Raw genomic sequence first — 25,715 nt, forward strand, 5'->3', positions numbered from 1 at the left:
ATACTTAACAAGAACAAATGTCTGCTACTGCAATGTTATAATACAAATCCTAGCTATGTCTGTACGTTCCAAGCACAAGGGCATGCAAAAGCTTTCGACATATCGAATACACAGAAAGCATACCCAATGTAAAACCCCTTTAGCATATTTGAAAGTTACCAACATTGGCGTTAAAAATGTTGTTAACTTAAACCAAGTTCTGAACAATGGCACATAGACTTTTATGAACTAAGTTCATTATTTAGCTATGCTATTTTTCCTAACTTGGTTTAAGTTAACAACATTTTTAACGCCAATGTTGGTAACTTTCAAATATTAACTAATCCGAAATATTTGTAGATACAAAACAGGAGACAACCTTAAAAATATAACAACCTTGTTAATTAACTAAGTCCTGAACAATTGACCCAAATTTGTATTTGTTTCGTTTTCAGTATTGTTAATTGAATGAAATATATGCACTTTCTTGGTAACAATTTTATTAAGTATTTACGTAGTATACGATAATTAGTCGTTATATGGAGCTCTGTTTAGTTCTAGTTGAGAGTTCGCGTAAAACTTCCATTTGAGATGATTGACCTGTAATGTACAAATGTCACAGCTCAATTGAACTCATTTGTTTCCGATTTATACGTAAACTTAAAAATTAAAGTTAATGTTGTCTTTTCTTCCTGTTTTTACTACCATGTATGTACATATATGAGCTTCTATCATGGCAACTGACTGCTAATCAAAATTGATTCTAATTATTCAGTTTCCAGTAAAGTATTCTGATAATTTCAAATGTCTATGCAAAATGATACGATTACTACAAATTTCTATGAAATATCATCTGATTTTTCCAGGCTCCTTGCACAAAGCACCGATAATTCCAAATGTTTTCATTACTCCAATTCTCCCTCAATGGGTTTACAACGTTTGTGTAAATATTAGGCAAATGCATTGAAGAAATTATAATTGTATTAAATTATAAATGCGTAACAATGTTTAAACAATTTATCTTATATTCATCTAGTTATCCTAATTAGGACCGGCCATATTGTCCTATGACCTGTCCATTCTAGCCGGCAACCTGTTCTAAGAGACAGCACTGAGTTATCGTACCAGACAGTTGTAACTTGCTTCTTTATAGTGCCTATTTGTAATGGCGGGGCTACTTCATCAGAGTTACTGTCTTTCTTACGCAAGTAACTTCCTTTTTCTGTGAATATTAATAAGCATTGCAACAAATTGAACGTTATTGTTTTAAAGTTGTTGTATGTCTGTCAATAACTGCAGGGACAAACATTATTATGTTTCAAGGTACGCTAACTTTTCTAGTTCATAGCTTCAAAATTCTGGGAGGGGGGTTGAATTTGACACAGAGGTGACTAAATTCTATTTATAGTTTTATATTATCATTTTCATCAATGGCCAAATGGCGAGAAAAAGCAAATTCAGGATGTATCAAGTTCTCCCTAAGAGCGATACCATTGCTCCGAAAGTAACCTACGTATACTTAAGGTACTGGGCGGCGGAGTTAAGATTTAAAGTTGTGAGAGTAACTTTGGAAATCCCCTCTAGAAGATCTATGCTATATAAATTGTCAATATTTATCTACATAAGCCAATAATATTAAAGTCATATTACTGACCGTTCCAAGGCGGTACCTAACAATTCTTGATAAACATACCTATTTTTTATATATAGTATATATGCACTGTGCTGTTTGTGGAGTTTGTGCTGTTCTTCTATGTTTCTTGTTTGTGATTTTGTGTTCTATGTCTTTGGCGTTTGCACAGTGCCATTAAACCGGGTTTATGTTTAAACATTTTGCTACTGAGCTTGTTTCATTAGCTTTTTGCATAAATATTATAAACAAGTATATTGTTTCGACTTACTTATGGTCCGTTTTAGTTCTGAATGAAAATTAAATTTAAATCTTTAAAGTTTGTAGTTGACCAGGGGAATCCCCTCGTGAGAATTTTTTTTAATATTACTAAAATCATTTGTTGTGGTGCATTTTGGATGACAGTCAAGTCATATAGTTAAGTGCCTATTAATACCAACATAAAGGTTAAATAGTTAATATAAAAAAAGCTGTACAATGGAACTAACACATTTGCTATTCTAGTGTTCCACATGTCAATTTCAGAAGCAAAGGAAAAAATCAATGCTGCTTCAATTAACATGTGGAACAATAGAATAGCAAAAGGTTCCAGAGTTTATGTAATTTCGTTTATTGTATCCATGTATCCAACCAGGTGTCATTTACGTCGTTTATAAACAACGATAATTTCGAAATTCGACGCTAATTATTGCAAAACTCTCAATTAGCGCCAAAATTCGACCCATTAAATGAGAGCTTCGAATGTCCTAACCCTTCCCCCGATATGGCTACACGCGTAACAGGCAAATATTGTTTGGCAAATATACACAATTTGATCAGAGCTTTAATTTAAACCAACCAGTAAATAACACCCTCAATCAATTTAACCTTCCATTTTTATAAGCACCCACTTCACCCCAACCCAAGCTTCACCCCTGACCCCGTTACCATTTATATGCTTTTTGTTAATAGTAAAACATGTGTCTCGAATGTACAAAAACAAACAATCAATACTATTTAATTCAATTCAATACTTTATTGCCTCCAAGCATGGAGATATGTGAATAAAAAATAAACAGATGAAGGAAGGAAAACACATACAAAACGAATTGATGAATAAACGTACATATTTTGACGTAAACAAAAAAATGTTAAATGATTAAATAGGAATTAAAGATACCGTATGAGATAAGTCTACTTTTTAACATATGTAAACATATTATAAGTATACAATTACTAAATGTGATGTTGCATTTTTAAAAATAGTGTTTTCTGTTTTATTTCAGTGTTTAGATTAAACTGTATTGAATCATACTGGAGCCATCGTTATATATGGATACTATGAACAGTACAAGTATAGGAAGAATGCGTCTTTGTTGATCATAACCGCACAGTTATTGGACGGTTAATACGAACCACGGCTTTGACTTCCCTAGTTCAGCGGTAAAAGTCGAACCATTATATTAATATTAAATGACATAGCAACACACTATGAACTGGTGTTAAATAGCATTTAGATGATACACACTAGAACTAATCATGAACACAGTTTAAAGCAATATAAAGATCAGTAAATATTGGACTTCTGCTTCCGAACTGTCAATGAAAGCCAATAATTCTATTTGGGATTTAGACGGTATGCGAGCACGTCCATACAGTACTAAACAAGCCTGATATTTGTAAATTTAATTTACGATGCCCTCTGTGCATCAACAGCTTTCAATGGAAGCCCTGAAGTATGAATCAGGAAACAAGCAATACTACATAATTCATTATAATGTTCGTCATCAATCCCCATAGGCAGCTGTAAGAACTTGCCTATGGCACTAATAATATAATGCGTACAATCAAAGTCGTCGAGTGTATTACAAATCACCGGTTCCAATTGGAATACCTTTAACAATCTGCTTCTATCAACAGTACAAGTTGAATGTATCACCTTTGGGACTTATCAGTAAACAGTGACTCTTTCCCGAGGACGAGATATTTCAAGACGATTACCGGTGTGTTTTAATGAGATCCGCCCAAGGTTTTGTAAAAATGAGATACCAGTAGCAGGAACTCATTAGCAAATGTTATTTTGCTCAAATATCGTCTTTGGAGACAACACTTTTCATTATCGTTAATAAATGCTTGGCGCGATTCGTTGTAGCGTGATTGCTGATGAAATGATCATGTGGTGTTATCAAAAGGTCAAAACATCCACCACTTTTGTAAAAGTTCTTACGGCCTAGTGGTTAACGCCACTGTATTCTCACGGTGTGGGTTTGCAACCCACTTAAACCAAACTACTTCTTTTATACTATAATTGTATTTTTTCTGCAAGTTCGATATTATAGAGTAAAATAATGATAAAAGAAGTGTTTTCAGATGCAATACCGGGGAAACTAATTTTTATTCTGAAACATGAGCGACCTTAAAGAAACGATACTGGTTTCACCGTGATGCCATACAGCTATTTTTCAATTTGATTTGGGGCATAAATTTCATCATCATAAAAGACTTTACCAATGTCCGGGTTCAACTCTGTGCCTGGTATATTGGATTAAATGACAATACAATATTGTTCTCCCGTGTTATGTAAGTCATATAAAAACAAATAGTTCCTACTACACGTTGGTCTGATACCAAACAACACAATATTTAGCTATATTTACAGTTAAAATATTTGATAGTGAGTACAAATTATTCTCACTGTCTGGGTTTATTAATCTGAATGGTCAACCGCGTTGTCGCGAACTGTCGCGAGGGTTACATTTGACTATATGCATCAAATATTGTGTATGTAACGCTTACAATGGTTTACTCGCTCCGTTAATAATGTACTAAAATTTCACACGTTAAACCTATACTATACGTCATTGCTGTGCTAATGTTTAAATCGTAAATAAGCATCGCCTTCGCACTACCTGTGTCTGCTTCGTTATCACTGAATATCATGTAACTCGGAATGCCCGTGCATTTCAAGCTTGGATACTTAGTATCTAAAGACGTGCTATTTATATTTGATCGAGATAAATCAACATTGGATCTTTCTGCACTTACAATGTAGCAGTTTATGATGGATATAATATGTGAGCAATCTTTATTTTATACGAAAAGAAATTGGATTGTTGTTTACTATCTGGATTTGTGACTGAATTTAAATAATACATTTAAGGATACTTTGTGTTAATTAAGGAATACATAAAAGCTTTAGAAAAGTTTATGTCTTTGTATGTCAACTCCACTATGGCAAGTTTGGGGCCAAATGAAGACGTTATAATAAACGCCGCCACACGCGTTATGTTTTAAATACTCAGCAGCAATTGTGAGTAAGCCGAGATGAGGCATTTTATTTTGTGTGTCGGTTTACATGCCTCTCTCTCACAATGTTGATATTATCAATTATATTGAATTTTAACCAAAGTTCAAACGCAGTGTTATTTATTCACGACAAACGCTAAAACAGTCCAACATGTTCATTTTGATCTACCATGAATTTAAGTCTGTATTTCACGATAAAAACACTATCAGAATTATCGTTTCCGAAGTATCATAAATTACTGACTTCAGTCTTTTGGCCTTACAGAACAAGTGTGACTAATCAATATACTTTATACAACGGCAGCTAGGCATAAATCAGTCGAGTTCCACATTCAAATATTTGTTCATTGGCAAGACAACAACCAATGAGGGCATCGTTTTTTGATTATTAAAACAGAATACCGTTAGGGCTTTAGATAAGAGAGGGTTAGAAATATTTTTTCTCATTTATTTGGAAATATTTTGTGCTCCACAACGTCTTATATATAACTTGCGGATTCAAAATTCGACTAATGATGATAAGTGCTAAATTCATAGCTTTAGCATGTATGCTTTCAGCATTTACGCTTTGTGGTGTTATAGGCAATTGTATGGTGTTATTCATCTATCATCATAGAAAGAGGACTTCGGCTACCTTCTTTATAATGACACTTGCTGCAACGGATTTATTTACTTCATTAACTTTGATTCCTTTCACGATTGTCGCAGAACTGCTTTCGAATGAGCTTCCATACGATTTTTTGTGTAAGGTTCTTATGTTTTTAGTAGTAAACAATGTTCAATTTTCAGTTTTTTTGATTGCCGTTATAGCAATTGACAGATATTTATGTATATGTCATCCGTTTTTGAATGGCAATACCGTTTTTCGTGCGAAAGGTACAGTTGTTTGTGCTGTGATTCTGGCTGGAACATTTGGCGTTTTGACTTCATTAAACTACAGTGTTGAAACTATATACATTAGTGATGATACAAACATGTCGCTGAACGGTAGGCAAAATATTTTCAAGACTGCTAACGTCACTCCGCTAGATCTACCGTTCAATTGTTCATCCAACCAAACGACAAATTGTGGAATCAATGCTGGGTTGAACGGCAGCAGAAATCTTATTGTTCATAGGACAATGTGTCAAACAAACGTTTTCTTTGGAGATTACTATCGTTTGATCTATAGATATATATACGTCAGTACGTTCATTGTGTCTGTAGTAATTGTCAACATATGCTATGGACTTATCTACTGTTACTTACACCGTCATAGGGTCCGTCTTAGGAAAATATTAGCAATGTCTAGCAAGATCCGGCAGGTTTGTATGGTTTATTTGTCGTGTTCATTTTACAACTCTATCAACCGTAGCAGCGTTACAATCAGTATAACCGATTTTGTGTGACTTTGCTATGGTCATATCAGTTGTCTACATAGTTGTAAACATATCAGTTTTAAGAATTTATATCAGAAAATCCATTCACCTATAAAACATGAAAATGTTTCCAAGAAAATGGCTCTACTTACCTAACTCATAACCGATACGAATTTTCAAAGCATGCTATTGACTCAAAATTGTATTCCTTTCGTTTGATGTGATATATTGTTGAATGGTAAGCCTATTTCAACCCTTTTTAGCTGATAAACGGTGCTCAACTATTTGGTAAATGCATATGATGTTCTTTCAGAAAAAGAGAATTGGAGAAGCCGTTGCTTGTAGCAAAAATTCACCATGCATAGGAAGCAGTGTGCCAAGCCCGGCGAAAGAAAGTACGACAGAAAATGAACCTAAACATAAGAAACTGACAACAGAAAGAACGTCAGTATTGCTCATGAACGTGAGAACTGCGTTCATGCTATTCATTGTTACGGTTCTTTTTTTAGCAACGTATCTTCCCGCATGGCTAATGTCGTTTGAACTCATTGATTTTAATTTATGCGTATTCTATTTATACTTGATAAATCATGCGACTAATCCCATTATTTATGCTTTTATGAGCAAGGATTTCAGGCAAGATATCAAAAGGCTGCTTCTCAAATGCTGCTAGTAGAACAACCTATTATCCTTATAAATTTTGAATGTTTATGATATTAACTTGGTACAAGACTACAAGAACATGTTTAATGACTTCATAATTGTTTAGTAATGCAGTTTTTAACACTGAAAAACTCACACACAAATAAAGAACAATAGCAGCAGGTAATAACCTGGTCTAGACTACATGCGAAATAAAGATACTGAGTGAAAAGGGAAAAGGGAATTTGTATTCACTACAATACTGCCAGCAATGTTACTAACCGTCGCGAATTATAGGGTTTTGTTGCGCGAGCTTGCAAGCCAGTTGTCCTTCTAATTTCTTATTTCTAAAATACAGTTTGCTTTACTAACGCTACAACGTCCTAATCCCTCTCAAGTAGGTCTTTGTTGCTGAAATATATGTTTTCGATCGCAATGATTTGCCGCATATTTTTTCTCATGTGTTTATATATATATTGTTGTTTTTAATACGCTACAGTCCAGATTAATAATATCTGTTATGTTTTCTCGGTGTTGATAGGAAAATCCGACCCGAGAGCACCTGCGTTGCCAGGTAACAAGGCTTGCCGAATTACCGATTACGCAGCGTGCCTTTGGGTCAGATTTTTCTATCCTTACCGGACACACATGATTAATATTTGTTTCTAGCATTCCTTTAATAACGTATTTGTAAAGAAGTTTGTCCGCAATCAAACTATGTACAGCCAATACCGCCTCACTTGACAAAGCATTTGATATTTTCAATATAACGAAACCATAAACTGCCAAATGAACAGGGTCGATGGAAAATTGCCAATTCATGACAGGAAACGTCCAGTTTGTTCAGACATGGGTGAGATTTCGCGTCATTTAAGTTCATAATACATATATACTGTTACAAATTTACAACAAGCTGAAGTATTTAAGTCTTGCTCCATCATAATTCTTAAAATTAGGCATTCCAAAACACATTTGACTTAAAAAGGTCAATATGTTCAGATTACAAAATCTTTTTCTTTAATGCTTCTTAATTGTTTTAAACTAAACCTGTTTTGACTTTATGAAATTGTGGTTAGCTGTTTTACATTGTTCATTTGTTGTAAATTTAATTTGCTTTTGTATCCTTTATTGTATGCAAGAATATGCAAGTATTTTATATATAAAGTTCTTCTTAGAAAAGTTCTTTCTAAGGAATGCATTTTCTATCGAAATAAAAAAATATGCTGCTTTCGATGTTTATTTAAAAACGGTTATTTTTTATCGGATTGCATAGATTATAAGAAACTATATACATCTTCTGGAATTTGAAAACAAATAGTATAAACATGTTATTTAAAGACTTATCGATTGGTCTTTATTATGTGCTTGCATACTCGCTATCGAAAATTAAACGATTTTCGTGAATGTTGATCAACACCAGACCTGTTTGGCTGGAACAACTAAATTATACGAATACTGTCATATACTGAAATGCTGAAAAGCACTGTCATTAAGGAAAGCAAGCGAAGGATAAAGTTTTCATTTGCTCTTGTTTAATTTAAAAGTTTATCGCACGTGAGACTTTATAATAAAGCCATATCAAATATTTATAACTGAAATTGTAGAAAGAATTGAGTCGATTGGAATAAAATCAGATAACTTTTATGAATATAGATACGATTGTCCATTGGAACGAATTCTTTGGGAGCATTTTTTCGATACATCATTGCAATATATATTCTAGTCGTTCAAGCAACTTACGTGACTCACTTATGTACACTGTTTATTGACTATATATTAAAACAAATCTAATATAATGTTTTCTCGTCTATTGTAAACATCATTCATCCTGCGCTCGTTCCAAATACATTCTGTTTCATTTCGTAAAAGTACTTATCACATTATACACCTCGTATATTTGTTTCATATTTAATCATTTAACAATGTTTTTTATACATCCTATCATTCTATGTACGTTTATTCATCAATTCGTTTGTATGTGTTTTCCTCATTTTCTATTTATTTTCTTTATTATTGGATGTAATAAAGTATTGAATTGGAATGAATTGTATTGTGTTTTTTTGTACATTCAAGACACATGTTTTATAATTTACAAAAGACTTATAAATGGTAACCGGTTTGGGGCGGGGTTTAGGTTTGGGGGGAGTGGGAGCTTATCAAAATGGAAGGTTATCACTGTAGTTTAATCAATTGATGGTGTTATTTACTGGTTGGATTAAATTGTGTTTTGGGGCTACATATATTCTTACAACACTCTAAAAATCGTATTTTTGCATCACGCCAAGGGGATGTAATGCAGCGTTGCTATTTTTACTTTTGATAAATTCTCCGCACGTTCGATCATAGACCGTTGAAAATAAGTCAAGGTTTTATTTACCATTAAAAATAGAGAAAATATATAAAAACACACTATGATCTTTTTTAAATGACAAAATAAAGTGTGGAAATCATCTGGAGTGTTAAAAATAAGATACAAATAGCAGGAACCCATTAGCAAATTTTATTTTGCTCGTCTTTGAAGACAATTCTATTCATTATCGTTAATAAAAGCTTTGTGCGATTCGTTGTTACGTGATTGTTTGATGAAATGGTCATGTGATGTTATCAATGAATTGTTAAAAAGTCAAAACATCCATCACTTTTGTAAAAGTTCTTATGGCCTAGTGGTTAATGCGACTGTATTCTATTTTTTTCTTGACGTTTCCGGTGTGGTTTTGCATCCCACTAAAACCAAAATACTTTTTTATACTTACTTTGTTCTGCAATTTCGATAAAATTGAGTAAAATAACGATCAAAGAAGTAATTTCAGATGCAATTCTGTGTAAACTATTTTTATTCAGAAACATGAGGGACCTTAAAGAAACGATACCGGTTGCAACGTGATGCCACACAGCTATTCTTCAATTTGACTTTTGGGCATAAATATCATTATCGTGAATCTTTCACGACAGTTAACATAAAGACTTTACAAATGTCCGGGTTCAATTCTGTGCCTGGTATGTTAAACTTGATGACAATACAATGTTATTCCATTCGTGTAATGTAAAGTAATAAATAAATAATAGAAATAAAATATTTCCTTCTACACGTTTGTCTGACACTAAACAACACAATTGTTTATTCTGTTTACAGTTATAGGCAATTGTACGGTGTTATTAATCTATCATCACAGAAAGAGGACTTCGGCTACCTTCTTTATAATGACACTTCTGCAACGGATTTATTTACTTCATTAACTTTGATTCCTTTCACGATTGTCACAGAACTGCTTTCGTATGAGCTTCCATACGATTTTTTGTGTAAGGTTTTTATGTTTTTAGTAGTAAGCAATGTTCAATTTTCAGTTTTTTTGATTGCCGTTATAGCAATTGACAGATATTTATGTATATGTCATTCTTTTTTGAATGGCAATACCGTTTTTCGTTCGAAAGGTACAGTTGTTTGTGTTGTGATTCTGGCTGGAACATTTGGCGTTTTGACTTCATTAAACTACAGTGTTGAAACTATATACATTAGTGATGAAACAAATATGTCGCTGAACGGTACGCAGACTATTTTCAATACTGCTAACGACACTCAGTTAGATCTACCTTCAATTATTCATCCAATCAAACGACAGAGTCAGGAATCAATGCTGGGTTGAACGGCAGCAGAAATCTTATTGTTCATAGGACAATGTGTCAAACAAACGTTTTCTTTGGAGCTTTCTATCTTTATATCTATAGATATGTATACGCCAGTACGTTCATTGTGTCTGTAGTAATTGTCAACATATGCTATGGACTTATCTATTGTCACTTACACCGTCATAGGGTCCGTCTTAGGAAAATATTAGCAATGTCTAGCAAGATCCGGCAGGTTTGTATGGTTTATTTGTCGTGTTCATTTTACAACTCTAACAACCGTTGCAGCGTTATAATCAGTATAACCGATTTTGTGTGACTTTGCTATGGTCATATCAATTGTCTACATAGTTGTAAACATATCAGTTTTAAGAATTTATATATATATATATATATATATATATATATATATATATAAATATATATATATATATATATATATATATATATATATATATATATATATATATATATATATATATATATATATATATATATATATATATTCGAAATGAAAAAAATCACACCATTATGCATGATATTTGTTTAACTTTAGTATTTTACTTTTGTAGGTTCGTACTAAAACGAGATTGATTTCAAAGTGGACAAGGATAATAAAAAAATTATAATGACAATGAAACTACTACTAAGTTTAACTCCAAAATGGTTTTACTTTTGAATGACTTGGTTTCGGAAAACTTAGTAATATCTGACTGCATTGGAAATATTAAGTCTATTTTATGTGAACTTGTTTTTTCTGTCAAATAGTATATGTCAAAGCTTTCAGAGTAGTTAATGATTAATGATGGCTTCAAATCAAAAACTAAAATAATGAATTTACTCAACAATGGCATTCTACCTTAGACATTTCATACGTAAGCAACTTCTTTAAATATATTAGAGTAAAACTTCCTCAATCAAACTATGTACAGCCAATACCGTCTCACTTGACAAAACATTTGATACTAATAATATTACGAAACCATAAACTGCCAAATGAACAGGGTCGATGGAAAATTGCCAATTCATGAAAGGAAACGTCCAGTTCATTCAGACATGTTATAAACTGTTACAATATACAATTAGCTGAGGTATTTGAAGAGTTGCTCCATTGGCATTAAAATTATGCATTCCAAAACACATTTGACTTAAAAAGTTCAACATGTTCAGCTACCTGAATCTCTTTCTATAATGATTCTATTTTTTAAACTAAACCTTTTTTACTTGATGAAATTGTGGTGTGCTGTTTTCCATTGTTCATTTGTTGTAAATTTGATCTACTTATATATCCTGTATTTCATGCAGGACTTTGCATAGTTGATAATTGCATAAGTTTTTCGAAAAATTGCTTTCTTAGGAATCGGTCCTCATAATATCATAATCAAAAAAGTTGCTGCTATCAATGTTTATTAAAATGGTTACTTTTTTATCATATTGTAAGAAGATATAGACATCTTCAAAATATTTTGGAATTTGAAAACTAGTTTTTAAGAGTATAAACATGTTAATCCATTTGAAATTTTGTAAACGATTGTTACAAGTGAAATTTAATACATGTAATGCTGCTGTATATGGCGAACTAGGAAGATATCCTCTATATATTAATAGATATGTACGCATTATAAAGTACTGGTTTGAAATTGTTAATAGCAATAATATTATTCTGAAGTCTATGTATAATCATGCACTTGATGATAACAATAATAAGGGTTATACCAACTGGGTTTCAAATGTGAAAACTTTGTTAAATAATTATGGTTTTGCATATGTGTTTGATAATCCCAATGCGATACATGTAAATACATTCATTAGTGAATTTAAAAGTAGAATCGTAAATACATTCAACCAAGAATGGTGTGTAACTGCTAGTAATAGTCCAGTTTTAGATATGTATAGAGTGTTTAAACCCACTTTAGATTATGAGCATTATCTAGATATTGTACCTAGAACTCTACGATTGTATTTTGTTAGATTAAGGGTTTCTGTACACCCTTTAAGAATTCAGACAAGAAGGTATGCTCGTATTAATTTACCTCGCAATGAGCGTTATTGCTTATGTTGTAATACTAACGATATAGAAGATGAATACCACTTTATTTGCATTTGTCGTTGTTATACTCAATTACGAAAAAAGTACATTAAACGTTTGTATTATGTTAATCCATCTGTATATAAGTTCCATAATATGCTTACTTCAACTGATAGGTTGGAGGTTATAAATGTTTGTAAATATATGAAGGAGGCATTTGTTATTAGAAATACATTAATTAACATTGTGACTTAACTTTATGCAGTTTTTTTCCTCACTGCCTATGTTAAAAATTGATCTATATACTATTTATTACTCATACATATTAGTTTTGACTGAATGAATTTATTTAATTAGTTCTTTTGATCTATAGTCTATTTATTATTCATAAATATTAGTTTTACTGTTTAAAGTCATGAAACTATTTCTTTTGAAAATTATAATGTTTAGACACGTGGCATTGATTTGTGTAAATTGTAAAGCAAAGCAGGTGAAGAATAAACTATTTCACTTGTCCGTGTTTAGTTTGAACGTTAATTATGCATGATACATTATAATAAAGCCATATCAAACTTTTATAATTGAAATTGTGTAGGCAACTGCGACTATTGAAATAAAATTAGATTACCTTTATAGCTAGAGATACGATTTTATTTATTTCATTGGGAGCATATGGATTATGATGAAATAAAAATGCGTTATACTGGCGCGGTTGCGGAAAGCGTGTTAATATGATACCGGCCATTCATTTAAAGCTGCACTCTCACAGATTGAACGTTTTGACAACTTTTTTATTTTTTTGTCTTGGAACGAGTCATTTTTTGCGAAAATCCATGGAAACCAGTTATATAAGACACCACCAACATTCTTATCGTCTTTTGGGTGGGACGATAAATAGGGGTACACAAAGAACAAGAGTAATGTAGCCAATGTTTTTCTATGTCAGTGAAGTTTGCCCACTTACAATCTAATCGGGGCACTTACTGAATGGTAGACTGTGTCTATGTCGATATAGAAATTGTCATTGCTACATATTATTAACTTCATACTCGTTTTGTATTTGTGATTTCAATCTTTATTGTAATGTGTGTAATAATTGCATAAATGCAGACATGTTTAGTAATTAATTGTATGTATTAATATGTATGTCATATGAAAAACTTATGATTATATAAGTTACTGTTATTCATTTATCTTAATATCGATTTTTGTACTCCCGTTGCAGAATTTATTAATAGAGTTGTATCCGCATTTTTCTTTTTAAAAATGAGTCTGAAAATGTCTTGAGTATGAATACAAAGACATTTTTTTGGCGTCACTGAATGTAAATTGGAGAATATTTTTTTATTGTTAATTTAACTATTTGCCGAAGGCAAGTAATAGATGCATTGTTTATGTTACTAACTGTACATTTCCTATTATATAGGACGTATTTATGCGGGTTCTATGTAATTTGCAAACATTTTATTCTTCAAACATGTATTTGCTTGTAATGCTTACTACAGTTGGTATTTGATTATTCTTATATAAATGCTTAAATGAGGAGTTACTGTGTTTTAATCAAGTATTCATCTACTGTAGGTGACTTTGGTGGTCCAAAAATATTTACAAGCTTAGCAGTTCCAAAAGCGGTTGGCGATTGGTTTATTCGCCGAATTTCTAAAATGTCAAAGTCCGCAAGTCGTGAATATAAAACGAAGCATCGTCATTTTAGAAAACCATCATGTCATAATTTGATCTAAGTTTAAACATATATAGATAAAATAAATCAAGTTTATTTTAATCCCCTTCGTTGGCACGATGATACGCGAGAGTGTGGTCTTGTGAAAAATCCGAAGAACATGGAGGAAACAGACTTGTCCGGCTCAAACTTACATGCGCCCAGCCCGGGAATCGAAGCCGGGTCATCGCTTTTGTCTGTTATATTGGACTAACGATCTGTCGAGCAATTAGGTCCATATCAATATAAATTTACTGATCTTTTCCGCTACTATATCTACGTAACGGAATCATATGTGGCTCATTTTTGCCTAAATCGGTACGAAGCGTAAATGCTTAAATAAAATATTTTGATAAAAAATCCATTTCTCGATATACAAACTCGTTGCTCAATTTCAAATCGTTACAGCTGTGGAAGTTTGAAGAATACTCTTTCTGCTGTATAACTAACACGATTTGAAACACTTCTGTTTCATCCGAACTTGTTTCTATTTAAATATTTGAGCACATCTTCAAAAAGTTCACTTCTAAACAAGTTCTGAACAATCGGCCCAATTTATATGAGTTATGCTTGAAATACTGTAAAAAGTTCAACTTATTAATTCGGCATGAACGAATACATAGAAATAACATGAAAAGTAACCGTTGCTATAGTACATGACATTTTAATACATTGGGGATATTTAGAGTCACATGTGTGGCGTAACATCACGCTTCACGCTTTTTTCATGATATAATATCTTGTAGAAGACTTTTTGAATGTTTATGCAACTTTACACATGGGCACATGTTAGAAAAAAGATTGTAAACATCCTGTAACAGTTTTCTGTCTCTAAATAGAATATTGCATTAGTAATAATGTTCATTTGTGAATCTACTATTTCGCAATCCTCAATTCTAGTAATCTCAAAAAAAATCTACTAGGCTACATTAAGAACACATTACTAACTAATCAGTTCGTTGGTAAAATGCTTATTTACAATTCATTGCAATAGCTAAATTTTTTCAAGTAATAGTTAGAAGCTAGGAATTAAGAAAATCCGTGCCTTTAGGTTAATACTGTAACAGTATATAAAGATATAGGCTTATCATTCGGTAATTTACCAATTTTGAGGCTATGGTTGTCCCCATTCGAAATATGCCAAGTAAATTTTGCAATGATAAACAGATTATCATAATACATTTGCTTGTCTCGCTTATAATGTTTTAACGAGAGCTATTTCTATGAAATATCTGAATTAGAACAGTACTTATTTTCATTCACTTAAGTTTTAATTTATTTTTGTTAGCTGTAATAAAAAAAAACAGCCAGGTTGAACATTTGTATACCATTTGTTTCCACATTCTGCATTTTGTATGTGTTGAGCGTAAAATTAAACTTAAACTGATAGAATGGACATTCTCTTGTCTCTATTTCCCGGTAGCGAATTGCATTGGGAATACAAACGTGTTCCATAAGGGAATACACCCATCCTCCACTTTGCATTATTTATTACTCCAAATGAATGAAATATTCTGTAACCGATTGCAAATGCCAAATCATATAATCGGTTAATTGCTATAAAATGCTTAAATCGTTGGGCGATATTGATAGGCAGACAGTGTCATTTAGCGTTATAGATTGGCGTTTTAGGTTCGGTTTTGTTGCAACAATCCAAACCATTTGTTAAATGATAAAATTAGTTAATTGGTTTAACTATTCCATTTTCCATGCATGAGTCATAAGATTTTAAACCGCCTACAAATAAAGAAATGGCATTTATTTAAAAGTACGCCTTTTATGCCCCCCAAAAGTGCTTGTTCTTATGCTATACATAAGTCTATATCTTATATGTGTTGTGTCATAAAAAAGCAGGCATTGGACCGAAGAAAATAAATATCGAATTACAGACTTGGCGAATTTTTTTAATCCCATGAAACCATGTTATACGTTCGAAAATTGACCTCGTTAAACAGCAAATCTTAATTGAATAAATAATGTTTAGACGATTAACTTTTGTATAACCCTGAATATTCAAACCTTTGTATAACCCAGAATATTCGAATTTTTGTATAACCCTAAATACTCGACTTTGTATAACCCTAAATACACGAACATTTGTTTAACCCTGTATACTCGAACATTTGTTTAACCCTGAATATTCGAACCTTTGTATAACCCTGAATACTCGAACCTTTGTATAACCCTGAATATTCGAGCTTTTGTATAACCCTGAATATTCGAGCTTTTGTATAACTCTGAATATTCGAACCTTTGTATAACCCTGAATACTCCAACCTTTGTATAACCCTGAATATTCGAACCTTTGTATAACCCTGAATATTCGAACCTTTGTATAACCCTGAATACTCCAACCTTTGTATAACCCTAATTATTCGAACCTTTGTATAACCCTGAACACTCGAACATATGTTTAATCCTGAACATTCGAACCTTTGTATAATCCTCAATATCCGAGCTTTTGAATAACCCTGAATATTCGAACTTTTATATATTCGAGCCTTTGTATAACACTTAATTTTCGAGCTTTTGTATAACTCTGAATAAGCGAGCTTTTGTATAACCCTGAATATTCGAACTTTTATATATTCGAGCCTTTGTATAACACTTAATTTTCGAGCTTTTGTATAACTCTGAATAAGCGAGCTTTTGTATAACCATGAATATTCGAACCTTTGTATAACCTTGAATACTCGAACCTTTGTATACCTCTGAATACTTGAGCTTTTGTATAACCCTGAATAATCGAGCTTTTGTATAACCCTGAATATTCGAACTTTTGTATAACCCTGAATATTCGAGCCTTTGTATAACACTTAATTTTCGAGCTTTTGTATGACTCTGAATAAGCGAGCTTTTGTATAACCCTGAATATTCGAACCTTTAAATAACCCTGAATACTCGAACCTTTGTATAACTCTGAATACTTGAGCTTTTGTATAACCCTGAATTCTCGAGCTTTGGTATAACCCGAATTTTCGAGTTTTTTTATAACCCTTAATACTTGAGCTTTTGTATAACCCTGAATTCTCGAGCTTTGGTATAACCCTGAATTTTCGAGGTTTTTTATAACCCTGAATATCCGGGCTTTTGTTTAACCCTGAATATTCGAAATTTTGTATAACCCTGAATAATCGAGCTTTTGTATAACTTTAAATATTCAAACCTTTGTATAACCCTGAATATTCGAACTTTTGTATAATACTTAATTTTCGAGCCTTTGTATAACACTTAATTTTCGAGCTTTTGTATAACTCTGAATAAGCGAGCTTTTGTATAACACTGAATATTCGAACCATTGTATAACCCTGAATATTCGAACCATTGTATAACTCTGAATACTTGAGCTTTTGTATAACCCTGAATTCTCGAGCTTTGGTATAACCCGAATTTTCGAGGTTTTGTATAACCCTGAATATTTGAGCTTTTCTATAACCCTGAATATTCGAACTTTTGTATAACCCTGAATATTCGAGCCTTTGTATAACACTTAATTTTCGAGCTTTTGTATGACTCTGAATAAGCGAGCTTTTGTATAACCCTGAATATTCGAACCTTTAAATAACCCTGAATACTCGAACCTTTGTATAACTCTGAATACTTGAGCTTTTGTATAACCCTGAATTCTCGAGCTTTGGTATAACCCGAATTTTCGAGTTTTTTTATAACCCTTAATACTTGAGCTTTTGTATAACCCTGAATTCTCGAGCTTTGGTATAACCCTGAATTTTCGAGGTTTTTTATAACCCTGAATATCCGGGCTTTTGTTTAACCCTGAATATTCGAAATTTTGTATAACCCTGAATAATCGAGCTTTTGTATAACTTTAAATATTCAAACCTTTGTATAACCCTGAATATTCGAACTTTTGTATAATACTTAATTTTCGAGCCTTTGTATAACACTTAATTTTCGAGCTTTTGTATAACTCTGAATAAGCGAGCTTTTGTATAACACTGAATATTCGAACCATTGTATAACCCTGAATATTCGAACCATTGTATAACTCTGAATACTTGAGCTTTTGTATAACCCTGAATTCTCGAGCTTTGGTATAACCCGAATTTTCGAGGTTTTGTATAACCCTGAATATTTGAGCTTTTCTATAACCCTGAATATTCGAACTTTTGTATAACCCTGAATATTCGAGCCTTTGTATAACACTTAATTTTCGAGCTTTTGTATGACTCTGAATAAGCGAGCTTTTGTATAACCCTGAATATTCGAACCTTTAAATAACCCTGAATACTCGAACCTTTGTATAACTCTGAATACTTGAGCTTTTGTATAACCCTGAATTCTCGAGCTTTGGTATAACCCGAATTTTTGAGGTTTTTTATAACCCTTAATACTTGAGCTTTTGTATAACCATGAATTCTCGAGCTTTGGTATAACCCTGAATTTTCGAGGTTTTTTATAACCCTGAATATCCGAGCTTTTGTTTAACCCTGAATATTCGAAATTTTGTATAACCCTGAATAATCGAGCTTTTGTATAACTTTAAATATTCAAACCTTTGTATAACCCTGAATATTCGAACTTTTGTATAACACTTAATTTTCGGGCTTTTGTATAACTCTGAATACGCGAGCTTTTGTATAACCCTGAATATTCGAACCTTTGCATAACCCTCTATTCTCGAACCTTTGTATAACCACGAATACTTGAGCTTTTGTAGAACCCTGAATTCTCGAGCTTTGGTATAACCCGAATTTTCGAGGTTTTGTATTACTCTGAATATTCGAGCTTTTGTATATCCCTAAATATTCGAGCTTTTGTTTAACCCTGAATACTCTAGCTTTTGCATAACCCTGAATATTCGAACCTTTGTATAACCCTGAATATTCGAACCTTTGCATAACCCTAAATACTCGATCATATGTCTAACCCTGAATATTCGAGCTTATGTATAACCCTGAATATTCGAACCTTTGTATAACCCTGAAATTTAGAGCTTTTGTATTACCCTGAATATTCGAGCTTATGTATAACCCTGAATATTCGAACCTCTGTATGACCCTGAATACTCTAACCTTTGCATAACCCGAAATACTTGAGCATATGTCTAACCCTGAATATTCGAACATTTCTATAACCCTGAATATTCGAGCCTTTGTATAACCCTGAATATTCGAACCTTTGTATAACCCTGAATTTTAGAGCTTTGGTATAACCCTAAATACTCGAACCTTTTTATAACCCTGAATACTCTAACCTTTATATAACCCTGAATACTCGAACACATGTTTAACAGTGTGCGATTGAATATGAAATATCTACCAGAAATTTAAATACAACATGAAATCAATAATCTTTAAATGCCAGTGTTTAAGATCAACTATTTGATGTCAACATTGACATAATGATAATTACTACGCTTCACAACGTCAGTAAACAACGTCGCCGGCGCTTTTTTTGAAAAATGTACAAGGATTCATTATCTACGTCAACGTTTTACAACAATGGAAGGTTAAAAGTATGTTAGAACATCCGGATCTAGCTTAGCCAAGAAAATAACATGATTTTCCAATCTGGATCTAAAGAATCAAACTCTAAGGTACGCAGCGTAGCCAGTATCTCGGCAAACCTCATCACCGGGTTATGCACGTATGCTCGTATCAAAGGCGTAATATTGAAAATCAATAATCGTAAAAACGAGATTTTTCGAGAAACACTTTGAAGTCAAGAGCAATTAAAATTTACTGTGCTTTAGGACGTCAGTAAACATCGTCGCACGAGTTTATTAGTGAGATTAAAACCGACCCTCTGTACCTAGTTACCGGCTTACGCGCGTGCCCTCGGGTCGGATTTTTCTATCCGTACCAAAAACACATGGTAGAGATTTGTAGTATAATCATTAAAAAAGTGCAATATTTCTACCCAGTTCATAGCTTCTTTGAGGTATTTGGCAATATTATTTAGTTAAGTAATTTATTCGTGTGATGAAAGGCTGCTAACAATTGGTTTACACAAGGTATTTAATTATAATATGTTTTAATAATGAAATACAAGTGCTCGTTTGCAAATGAGAACATATTTTTTAAAAGATGGTTTAAAAGTCATTACACTAATGCTCTTGTTTGTTTATAGTCGCTTAAGCGATGTGTCACCCGAGTCTGTGTTCGTGAGCGTTATTGTTTTGGGTTGATAGTTTTGAATGGAAAAGTGAGTATTGTATTACAAGGTATGATCTGTCATTTTCAAAAACAAAGAACACTCATAAGGCAATACTGCCATATACAATAAACTTTACGTCATAAACACATGCCTGAAGAAATTATCTCAGACTTTACGAAAGGGAATAATTATTTAAAACACGGAGAGTTTTATTTAAATAGTTATTATAAAAATCAAATATAACATGATTGAAAGGATTAATAAAGAGACACATGTGTCTATATAGTCTTAAATCATGTTGTGTTAATTTGACAGAGAGTGAAATTACATATATTTAATATAAAACATACTTGTGTTGATAGCTATATCAACTTCAAATCAACACTGAACATGCTTCGAACAGATTCTGACGATGATATACTGCTACGAGCACCAAAGCCAAAGGCCAAGCCGAAACCGAAACAACAAACAAGAGGCAAACATGAGGATAACCTAACAAATCGTGATCCAAACTCGTTAAATCCGCATGTTAAAATTACCTTCCTCAATGTCTTTGGTGAGCCAGAACGGGGACCTAAGACGTTTGAATTCGTGTGGGAACTCTCCGGTCTTTGCTACAACGCAATGTCAAGTTGCATGTATAAACTATACGGACTTCTATGCGGCGTTTGCGTGGCAATATACCTAGGTTGTGCATTCGTACCCGTGATTTTCTCACAAATATGGATTTGTACTCCGCGTATTAATCTATGTACCTTGATTATTGACATATGGTGTAAATCTTGTTGTTATATACTGACCAGATCATGCATATCGCCTTTCACCCGAACAGTCGGCTTGTTACTGTCTAATGTACGATATTCTACAGCGATTGGACAGAAGGATAGCACAGATAACAAAGAAGAGGCTAGACAGAAGAAGCGTAAAGAGCGAATGGAGGCTAAAGCAAAAGCTGCAGCGCAGGAAGAAAGCGCGAAGGCCAGTAAGGGCGGCGCTAAAAGCGGTACTAAGGGCGGCGCTAAGGTAGCACCAACAGCTGTGTTTAGTTCGGATGAAAAAGAAAAGGTTGCAAAATCGATCGGTCGATCACTTCAAATGTATAATTGATGATATGACATCAGTTTATTTTGTGTGTGTATTTTGTACGAAAGACATTGGATGTTTGAACTTGATTAAGTTTGTTTTGTTACCTTTTGTTATTAAACGCCACAATTACGTGATTTGTTTGACGTTTTTTTACCCGTAACATTTTACTTGGGTGATTATTATACTTTTGAAATATGCATGCATGTCACGTGTTTAACTTTCAAATTGCATATATCGTTCTGCTATTTTGCATGAGTTTTGATTTGTGTGCTGAATAGTTTGCAAGGGGATTTAATCCAATAATACTATCATTTTCAATATCATGACTTGCTACCCTTTCGTTCAATGAAAATGTTCAATAGATATCCTTACAGATGCACTCTTACTCCAAAATAAGATTGACTACAATTAATATCTTTGTCTAAATATTTCAAAAGGGATGAACAATTTCGAAAACAATGATTCTAATGAAGGAAGATCTAAAATAAATGAACATAAAACACGGTATTTCTACCTTATGAGACTAAAGTAGACCACAATAAATCTGTTAGCATTCACCAATCATTAAATATTTTTGTGCTCTTTGCTATCTAATACACGGTTACAATCTTGTTATCAGTATTTAATATTTTCCATAAATTTATTATAAGAGTAGTTTGAAAATCATAATTGATATTTGTTATACACATATAACGTATTGATTTTGAATACGAGTGTCTCTTTAAGTTTGGAACTATTGACTTACTTGCGTTAAAATTAAGGACAGTATATTGCTCATTCTATTAACATACATACTTTTATTACAATTCACCCATTAACAAAATTAGTGTTCGAGATTATATTTTGTCTATTGTCCCAGCCTCTGTTTCAACCTACCGATTCATCCGATTAAAGTAATATCGGCTGCATGAATGAATGATTTACCGAATGAAATGTACGGCACATTCGATAAACTACCATCCCCCTTAAAATACAATATTATTAATATCGAACACTTTATTTAAGATGAACTCTTACTGCAAAATAAAATTGACCACAAGTAATTCTTTAATTTTAATATTCCAAAATGGATGAATACATGTCGAAAACAATGGTTCTTATGAAGGATACCGAGTTTAATTTGAAAAAAAAAATGCATAAAACATAATATTTCTACCTTATTAGACTTTAGTAGATCACTGTAAATATTTTAGCATTCACCAATCATTTAATATGTTTGCGTTTTCAGCTATTAAAAACACGGTTACAATCTTGTTATCAGTAATAAATATTATCCATAAATGCATTATTTAGTAAGAAGTTAAAGGTGTATCACTCAAAATTTATGTTTGTTTTACATGTGTATGTATTGATTTCGATTCTTTTAAAAGGAAAACGCGTATGATTTGCATTTTGTCACAATATTTAATGGTTTATAATAAGTGATAATGCAACCCGACATTTTATAACATTGTTATCTAACTTTAACGTTGCGGTTTGAGTATTTTAGCACGTGCGAACGACGCAAACGAGGCTCGGTGAGTTTCAATTTATCCTTGTACATTCGGTATAAAGATGGAAATTCACGTCAAATATACAGGAATATTTTATTCTTAGCTCACTAGACACTTGATTGTTAATTTCAGTTTTAGCAGTTAGAAGATTGAATCACTTTCTTTCATCTTGCAATTAACATATATCAAATATGTAAATATAAAAAGCCGGTCTGTCGGTTAATTGTTTTACGTATATGGTATACATACGTCAAGTAAAAACAGCCATGCTTAATTAAACAATGGAAAAGTTAACAATATCTTATAAAAAAACGTAATTGCATAAACACAAAATTAAACAAATAATAGTATTAAAAGAAAAGATTAAATCGCTTACTTTCTAACAGTTAAAAAACACGTAATTATTTGAATTATGTTAAAAAGGTGAGTCGTTCAAATTAAAACCAAATAAAGATTTTAACGATTGTTTAAACAAACCATGTCCTTCACTGTAAATATAAACCGAATACCCATAAGACGAAAGAGTATGCCCTCTTCTAAACTGGCAGGAGATTTACTTAAAGGATTAAAACAAACCATTTTACGTATTGATAAGTCCACTATTTAACATTATTATTTCTCTTATTTTGGAGACCACCTTTTGGTGCTAATCGAATGTTCAAAATCGTGACGGAATAACGTGTGATTTTCGGAACTTTCGCATTTCGCACGGTTGGATATGATGACGTAAGTTGAAACACTGTGAACAAGTAATATTTGAGGAAATATGATTCTTTAATATACTAAAAGCTCGAAGCGTGGTTATTTTGATAAACGTTGAAGATCAATTGCATTGTAAGTCGGACTTGCATTTATAAAGAAAGCCTCGTTGTGTAAGAATACATCATAATAATAAGCACAGCTCCAGTCGGAAATAAATAATTACGGAAAATAGATGATTGGTTAATCGTTACAAGAGCGGTCAATATCTCAAATCTACTTGCGGACAAAAGCGACTATTTATAAATACTTCGCCTGTTGTAATTTAAACTATTAAAAGCACACTTTGTTCAAAGACTGTAATAAATGTTTATGACTGTTATCAACAAACAAGAGTGGAAAGGGAATGTATTGAAGTTTCTACAATATATTTAGCAAGTTCCTTTCAAACAATTAGTTGATGCTCAACTTGTTTGGGGGAATGGAATGAAGGAGTGACATCGAAGATAAATTAGGTTTAACTATGAATATTTTCAAGTATTGGTATACTTTGTTTTGATAAGCTCATACGAGAGTATCAATGTACACGGACATCAGATGATCCACGTTTATGAGCTTTAAGAGCCTTCATATCTTTCATTTTAAGTGGTTTCGCTCTCTTTTCAAATGAAGAGACAGATAAGTTGTATTTGAAAGAAGGATTTTGTGAATTTGTTAGCAAGTATAGCAGTTTCAATGTTTTCTAATAATAGTTTGATTTCATAACTTAGGTTAATCTGACTGACCAAACTGAACTATTGTATACAAATACACAAGCAAATTATATATTTACAGTGCTTACTCTCAGCCACAGAACAGTAGCAACACTATATGGATGGTCATATGGAACATGAAAAAGTAAAGAGGGATTAAAACAAAAAGGAAGCAAACAACAGATAGTTTATAGGATATTCAATATTCAAAGTTAAACGCGGACACGGAAGGACACAATGACGTCCACAAACCAGCCTAGACGCGCTAATAAAGTCGCACCAAAAGAGCCACCACCGAAAGAAGATAGAGACCCGCACCATATTAATGACCATATCAAAATTGACTTCTACGGCGTACTTGGTGAGCCTAGCACTGCGCCACAAACTGTTGACTTTGTATGGGAATGTTCGGAAATATTTTTCGACTGTTTTCGGGAGATAGTATACAAATTCTCATCTCTTTGTTGCGGTGTTTGTATAGCAATTTACTGGGGCCTCCAATTTGTGCCCTCACTGTTTGCCGCTATATGGTTTATCACTCCATTTACTCAGTGCTTTAAGATTGCTTGTGGGGGCTGGTGTAAGCGGTGTTGCTATTTGTGGGCCAGGGCGTGTATACGACCATGTACGAGCGCCTGTGGGTTAATATTCATTCACTGCGGCGACGGAAGTTATAGAAATAGACCGGAAACACCGCTTTATGAGCCAAGAAAGCCAAGACCAAAACCTCAATCGAAACCAGTCGAGCCACCCAAATCACCGGAAATAAAGAAAGTTGCAGCTGTTGCATTTACGAGTGAATTTAATGATTACGACAAAGAGAAAATAGCTCGTTCCATAAAACGGCAGTTGTTCCTTTAATCCAGCACTGCCATCAATTATGGTTAAATCAATATATCTGTGACTCGATTCAAGTTTAATTAATTGAATACTGTGTGGACAGTGGAATTTTCTTCACCTTTCATTAATAATGGCGGGGGAATGGGTGACAACCTTATCTTATTTACAAAGAGTTCATGGAGACATAGCCATACTAGGATACCAGTACAATGTATGCGAATGTTTTCCGTAAATAAAACATATGCTTTGTTATATACAGTCGAATCTCGCTATGTCGAGCTCTGTTATCTCGATGTTCTGGTTATGACAAACTTTATTCGAACGTGTTTTGTTTAGTACGACATGTTTTGTATTTCGGTAATATCGAATGCTCGTTATTTCGAAGTATTTCGCGAGGTCTCATCGACTTCGACATAGCGAGTTTTGACTGTACTACATTCCAACCTTTTGTTTAAGTAATA

At 32.8% G+C, this 25,715-nt stretch overlaps 2 protein-coding genes across 3 annotated transcripts; both read left to right on the forward strand.

Annotated features, from left to right (window-relative positions):
- The first annotated feature begins 5,258 nt into the window (after nt 1–5,258).
- Nucleotides 5,259–9,809, forward strand: LOC128224753 (orexin receptor type 2-like). 2 transcript variants are annotated; one of them, XM_052934768.1, is made up of 3 exons: nt 5,259–6,198; nt 6,566–6,715; nt 9,736–9,809. In XM_052934768.1, the coding sequence occupies exons 1-3, from the start codon at nt 5,407–5,409 to the stop codon at nt 9,751–9,753; spliced, it is 960 nt and encodes a 319-aa protein (XP_052790728.1). In that variant the 5' UTR covers nt 5,259–5,406; the 3' UTR covers nt 9,754–9,809. The 2 variants fall into 2 exon arrangements, with proteins under 2 accessions (XP_052790728.1, XP_052790727.1); XM_052934767.1 differs by lacking the exon at nt 9,736–9,809 and having other exon boundaries at nt 6,566–8,868.
- Nucleotides 9,810–24,651: 14,842 nt separating this feature from the next.
- Nucleotides 24,652–25,275, forward strand: LOC128223571 (caveolin-1-like). Its single transcript, XM_052932848.1, has one exon. The coding sequence runs from the start codon at nt 24,652–24,654 to the stop codon at nt 25,273–25,275; it is 624 nt and encodes a 207-aa protein (XP_052788808.1).
- Nucleotides 25,276–25,715: the final 440 nt, after the last annotated feature.

The sequence above is a fragment of the Mya arenaria genome, chromosome 17, assembly GCF_026914265.1.
Source record: "Mya arenaria isolate MELC-2E11 chromosome 17, ASM2691426v1".
Classification (NCBI taxonomy): domain Eukaryota; kingdom Metazoa; phylum Mollusca; class Bivalvia; order Myida; family Myidae; genus Mya; species Mya arenaria.

What these genes read in the sequence shown, in the direction of transcription:
- LOC128223571 (XM_052932848.1), top strand. Translation starts at nt 24,652, where the DNA reads ATGACGTCCACAAACCAGCCTAGACGCGCTAATAAAGTCGCACCAAAA.
- LOC128224753 (XM_052934767.1), top strand. Translation starts at nt 5,407, where the DNA reads ATGATGATAAGTGCTAAATTCATAGCTTTAGCATGTATGCTTTCAGCA. An exon ending in TGTCTAGCAAGATCCGGCAG is followed by an intron (nt 6,199 to 6,565) that starts GTTTGTATGGTT and finishes ATGTTCTTTCAG; the next exon opens with AAAAAGAGAATTGGAGAAGC.